Raw genomic sequence first — 6615 nt, 5'->3', positions numbered from 1 at the left:
CTGTTTACATTAAATCATGAAGAAGCTAGAAAGCAGTGGTCAGATTGGTGTTGATCCCACTTTTCCACGTCCCAATGATGTGGAAAATTCAAAGTGGGTTTGTTAAATCTCCAATTCTTTCCACTGTTGATCATAAACTGACTTTACTTCAATTTTGATGAGTTTTGGGGGTCAACAAAGACCTTTTTTTTTGTTTTTCAGGATAGGAGATTCCTATATCTTGTATGTATAATATAACATTTTGGATTAGAAAAACAACATGAAAATCAAACATTCAGTAAAAGATAAAACTTTTAACAGCATCTTTTCTATTTCCTTTTACATTAAGCTCTCCCTCCTGCAGCTCTGCTTAGATAAATACTGTGCGCAGTGTTCTCTTATCATCTGCTCACACTCAATCACTTCAGTGCAAGAGCACACCTTTGCATTCATAAGCAGTTGTTCAGGTGATTGGATGTTTTTTTGGTTTTAACGTTTTGTGAGTTAGGAGTGTGTGGCCTCCACAGAGCACATGTGTCTCTGCACAAAGGTCAAAGCCAGCCGAGTGCAGAAGCCACGGTGCCGTCATTAAATAACATGCCATGTCTTGACCTTCCTGGGGGGGGGGTCGCTGACAGCTCTCCTATCAGCATAGAGGGGCATGCATCCAATTCATCCAAGAAAACCTGTTTTTCAACTGCTGGAAGATCCGCGGCTCATAGGCCTCAACGCTCGAAGACTTTACAGCGAAATGCATCATCACATTTTTTTATTCAACCCCTCCGCTTGTGCTCCTCTGATCTTCTTCACTTTGGGGGGCTTTAAACTTATCAAAGGGGCAAAATTCCTCCTATTTATCTCTAAATTTACTTGCATAAACTATTTATGTAAGGTCAGCATTCCCGTGCCAAAGGTTGGCCGGGTTAATTGCTCCCTAATTGCTTTATTGTTTGTTGTATCAGCTTCAATGATGCGCTTGAAATCCAGGCCACTAGATAGTCCTGCACTGTATCTTTTTTTTTAGTAGTTAGGGAGTAGGAGGGGGTTTAGACATGGCCAATGAGTCTCATGAATGAAAAAAATAAAAAATATTTTTAATTAAAAAACAGTAATAGTATATATTTTGGAAGTCCTCTGCGCCACTTTTTTTTAAAAAAAAATCTCTGGGATAACATTTCTGTGGAATTCCAGGAGCTGGAGTAGCTTTTCTGTTTTCCCATCTAGACCCTGCCTCTCAGTGTTGTTACATGACCACCGTTGTGTTGTGCTGCAGTGTGAGGGAGGCGGAGCGTCTGGTGTGGGAGGGACTGGCGGGGCGTATAAGTAAATGTTCCTGGCGGTGAGTTGAGCAGAAAGCACCTGTTGCTGCCTCCCAGCCTCAAATCCCAGGACTAGAAAGTGTTTTTAACTCTCATCAGAGCTTTGCGATGATGGAATCGTTCACAAGCAGGATACTGACCCTGTTCGTCTTCTGCTGGACTCTGCATGCTGGTAAGTTTCTGATAGTTTTAAAGGAAACAATTCCTCAGTTTGGAGATTTAATATCTGAAATCTTAAACTTATGGCTGAAAAATTAGAAAGCTATATCTCTTTTGCAACCTCTGACAATAGAATTTGAAAACTGAAAGTTGTCCTAAAATCAATAATGTAAAGATATTTGTCAAATAGAAGCTTCTGTTTTGTTGTCTTAATTAGTTATTTCTTCCTTTTTTTAAAGGCTGTGGACTTCCTTTATGGGATAATCCAGAGAAGCAGGATGAGCCTCTGCATCCCGCTCACATCAGGACCAAGCGCTGCTCCTGTAACAGCTGGGACGATAAAGAGTGCATCTACTTCTGCCATCTGGACATCATCTGGGTCAACACCCCAAGGTAAGTGTGCCAGATGCCTCAGATGATCTTCAAAAGTCATAGTTTTTAAATTAAACACCATTAAGAACCTATGTCTCTTTCTTCTGACAGTAAAATCCTTCCTTACGGTTTGGGAAACCCCCGGCGCCGCCGATCAGTCGACAGATGCAAATGCCTAAATCCAGTCGATAAAAACTGTCAAGGCTTCTGCCAGCAAAGGTGAGCATCTAACTTCCTCCTGTTGTCATCTTCCCCCATACCAACCTTTATGAATAAAAAAAGCTGGTCTTTCCCCTCCAGATAGTATCAAAGTTTCTTCTGTGTCTCCATCCGTCTGGTGTGTTTGTGGAAAAATATGCTGATGAAGATAACACAGATGCAGAACGAAGTTAACTCAGATAAAGGGAGGAAACTCTGACAGTCCCCAGGATCTTGACAAATAGTTTATTAGCAGTGCAGCTATTTTTGGAAAGGTTACCCATCTGCTTTTGCCCACAGGAATGTTTGTTGTGTCTTTGGGTTGTTGTGGTGGAGAAACCACCACTGTGTGTTTAACACCACCTCTAGATTTTATCCTTGGAAGTTTTCTTAAGATTTCCCTGGAATTTTACCTTTAAATTAGGTTTGATTGAACTTGAAGAGTTTTAAAAGATTTAACAAAAATGTTTTTTGTTTTTTTTAGCTCCAGAACTGACACTCTGGGTCTACTGACAAAACCTGACCACAGAAACAGCAATAACTTGCTTGCATCCTTAAGGTTAGTGCAAAAACAACTTTATTTATGTTTGTTTCTTGCAGTTTTTGATCATTTTATTTCAAAAACCTAGAAAGGTCATTTATCTTATTCATTTTTTTTTGCAGATCTGTGATTAAGACCAACACAGAGATGGCAAAAGACTTTCTGTCACCAAAGAAGAACTCTTCAGGACACAGAAAGCTGAAGAACCAAACTAGGAGTTAATAGCAGCAAGAAGACATTATTTCATTACTCGTTCAGCTTCAGAGGATGGACTCCATGGAACAGAGAAGAAAAGAGAGCTGGAGGAAGGACTGATGCAGCAAAGCAAAAGCTCGGACTCAATGAACGTCAAGCTTTATGGAAGAGTCTTTTAGAGGATTTTAAAAGACGGGAGAAAACCATCAATGAAGGCTGAAACATCCAGACATCCACAATGGATTGTTTAGAAACTTCCCAGCGTTGTCAAACTACCCTAACTCTCCAGTCCCATCAATCTACAGTTTGGGAAGACAATTCGCTTTAATATTTCTCTGTATCAGAGCTGGATTCTGCTGTTCTGCTTAATATTTAAGGCAATGTAGCTTTTTATTGCTTTATCATGCAGTACTTGAAAGTGGCAGCTAATTCCCTACTGACACACCTCTTTTAGAGGAAAATTACCCCTTGAGATTTTTGCGATAAACAGTTATCTTCTGCAGGTTCAAGATACTTTCTGTTTGCATGGTAACAGCAATAAAAGCAGGCTTGTTTTGAAGCCTGCACGGCATAAAGCTCCCACTACACCCGGAGATAAGACAGAAGTTTGACTGATATGCTGCTTGTCAGACTAGTTTTTTCACACTGCACTACAAAACCAAAGGACCTGCATTATTTCACTGAATCATTTCAGTTGTGAAGCATCTGACTTGACGGAATTATAACTTTTCAGAAATCTCTGTGCTGTATATCGTTGATAGTTTACAATCTTTAAAGTTTACCAGAGACTAAAGGATTGCAGTCATTTGAAAATGTTTATTTATTTCATAACTTATTCAGAGATGTATTTATGTTTATTAAGTGAAGCCCTGAATTTTGTAAAAGAAAACAGAATAAAAGTCTTTTAAGTATTTTTCTTGGATGGTGCTTTGATTTCATTTGAAAAGTTTCCCACGAAACCTTTAGCTCGGATTCAAAGCAAAAACTGCAGTATTTGAACCTTCTTTGTGCAGATAAGAGAGTTTGTTTGCATTCTCCAGTCAGCACTACGGTGAAAACAACAGGTTCATAATCTGCAGAGACAGGGGAAGAGTGAGAAAATTTTCTTCTTTGTGGTTTTGTTTCAGAGAAAAGATTTCAGCTCGTTCCTCAACACATCAAACCAACCTTAATTGTTTTTCCTGCCACAATTTCCAGTTTGGGATCTTCCGTTGGCGTCTATAGCAGTATGTTAGCATGGCCAAAGGACTGTCATTTGACTGAAAAATGTAACGGAGCATGGGATGCTGGCTCACAGGGAAATTGTTGAAACTCCACATTCCAAACAGCCCTACTGAGCATGCTCAAAAAAAACGACTGTCATGTTTGTCCAGCAATTCAGTGATGTCATGTCCAGACAAGATAGTGATGACCATGGCGCTGAAATTTTTGTTTCAAATTACCCAGAGAGAGGACTGCACTGTGATTCCTGCTAGACCTTTAGTTTGCATGTCCTCCTCATGCATGTGTGGGTTTTGTCCGGTCACTCCAGTCTCCTTCCACAGTTCAAAATTGTTAGTGCCTCTGAAGTATTGTGATGGACTGGCCACCTATCCAGCGTGTACCCTACCCTTACCCAACAGTAGCAGGGATAGGCTCCAGCAGCATTGTGACCCTGAAGGGGGTGGAGCAGTAACCTAGGCGATCTTAGCACCAACTGACTGAGAACCTGAAGGCCAGAGACTGCACCATACCTTTGGATATCACCTCAGAGAATGTTCCTGCAAGGTTTGGAGTCTCCAGACAGAAGAATCACTCTAAAGCAAACGTAATATATACATAAAGTTAGAGCATGCTCAGTAAGGTCATGATAGAGCTGACAATATGCTGTCAATCAAACAAGAACGCCAAATTTAAGTACACTTTTCTTTTAATGCTGCAGTGCCACTATTTAGCCCTTGTCCTTTCTTAGATAACCCCACCCTTACATTGACGTGTTCTCCCTACCATGACAAAGGTGGATAAAGGTGGAAAGATTTCATGTAATCCATGGACACCAGTGAAGATCACAAATCATTGAAGAAAAAAGGTTCAGAGCACTGTCTAGTGGGTCTAGATGACCCAACTCCAAATGTTAAAGTGCCTAGGATAGCACAAGGGTTAAAGATGTGTATTGATTCATTTATTATGATTCAGGATTCAGAATATCTTTATTGTCATTTCACCAGAAGGATAAAACTAAATTTGTGTCTCTGGTCCTGGGCCAGCTGTTTACAGTGCGATTATGACAGGAAGTAAGAGACGTATCAATGTGATATGATACGATTTCTATGGAGTCTTGCACTGTTCCTACGATAATTGGACAGAAATTTAGCACAGGAGAGAATATATATTATTAAAGTTGTTTTATATGCAGTGAATAAGAAATGATTTACCACCTTGTGGCCACCAGGGAAACTGATCTGGTTCCAACAAGCTCATCATCAAGCCATATTATATGTTTAACAGCTTCACAAATACATTAAAAATATGCATCAGACCCTCCGCGCCTCCCTGCTCTCTGGCTCTGGGGGCCTCGCGGCGGTCCTGCTGGCCCTGGCCTGGGTGGCGGTCTTGGTCGCCCGGGGGGCGGTTGTTCCCTGCCCGTTCCCGTGTGGCGTTGGGGGGATTCCGGCTGCCGCTGCTGCTGCGGCGGGGGTCTGGGTGTGGGGGTGGCTGGGCGCTCCTCCTCCTTCTTTTCACATTCCACCATCCATTTTAGAAGAACATAAACACTCACCTGAGCACAGGTGTTTGCTCACCTTTGCACTAATAGTTTGCATGATTGAATGAATGAAAGATTTCACACTAGTTGGTTTAAAGGCATAGGTATGCGTTCGTGAACACTATCTGTTTTGTGTACATGTTGACATGTGGACATTTTTGCAGCTAGCAGGTGTGTTGATAATATTTGAGTGTGTGTGTGGACAGGCCCCGCCCTTTTTGTACTACATTTGAACCTTACCGTAATGATAAACAACCAGTAAACCTGTCTGCTCCATGCTGCTTCATGGTCTTACCCCCCCTCTCACTATCACCCTCCCCTCTCTAGCGTCCCTCTCTCTTCTTCCCTTCTTTCCTTTTCCGTCCGGTCCAACACCAAAGATTTTCAAACATGGTTGAAATTAATAAAGTTTGGCCTCAATTACAAAAGGGGTTTATCCAGACATACCTTTGGTTTGTCTGAAGATTAATAACCCCTATTGTTAAAGTAAAATATGTCCAACACAAGAGGCCCTCAGCTCTCATCTGCCTGCCTAGCTGTTGGACAGGACAAGTTAAAAAAAAAAAAAATGCCTCAGTTATTTTAAATGCATCCCCCTCCACAAAGATTGCAGTCAGACAACAACAAATGCTTTGTGCTTTCTGTATCAATAGACAAGTGCATTTAGGAAAGAAAACTGAAACAGTTTGAAAGTGCAACTGAAACATGCAAATCTGTGCAGATTAAATATTCAGATATCATTTATTGAACTGCAAACATACAAATGAGGGAGACAACGAGCATTTTAAAGACCATGACCATCCTAAAAAAGTCACAGTACGTGTCCCATTGTTTGTCCCGAAATGTATTTAGTTTCCTGAAGTCTATGAGAGGCATTGCCTGGCAAAATACGATACATGGACGATACATGGAAATCAGAGTTGCGATCCCAAGCAGCGCCAGGAGCTTCATCCAGTGTGTTTAACTATGAATCCACATGGGGGCCCAAGTCTGGATCCCCCTGTGCCAGTCCCCTGCCCGGATAAAATACAGGATTGCGTCAGGAAGAGCACCCGGATGTGCTGTGGCGACCCCTGAAGGGATATGCCAAAAGGTGTAAGGATTCTGTG

General features: G+C 41.5%; 1 protein-coding gene across 1 annotated transcript; it reads left to right on the top strand.

Annotated features, from left to right (window-relative positions):
- The first annotated feature begins 1331 nt into the window (after positions 1-1331).
- edn2 (endothelin 2) lies at positions 1332-3674 on the top strand. The gene is made up of 5 exons (XM_004074105.5): positions 1332-1470; positions 1697-1850; positions 1941-2048; positions 2512-2586; positions 2691-3674. The coding sequence occupies exons 1-5, from the start codon at positions 1407-1409 to the stop codon at positions 2788-2790; spliced, it is 501 nt and encodes a 166-aa protein (XP_004074153.1). The 5' UTR covers positions 1332-1406; the 3' UTR covers positions 2791-3674.
- Positions 3675-6615: the final 2941 nt, after the last annotated feature.

The sequence above is a fragment of the Oryzias latipes genome, chromosome 11 (assembly GCF_053564925.1).
Source record: "Oryzias latipes strain Hd-rR chromosome 11, Olatipes_Hd-rR_3.1".
In the NCBI taxonomy this organism is placed as follows: domain Eukaryota; kingdom Metazoa; phylum Chordata; class Actinopteri; order Beloniformes; family Adrianichthyidae; genus Oryzias; species Oryzias latipes.
This window is presented reverse-complemented; position numbering and strand designations above follow the sequence as displayed.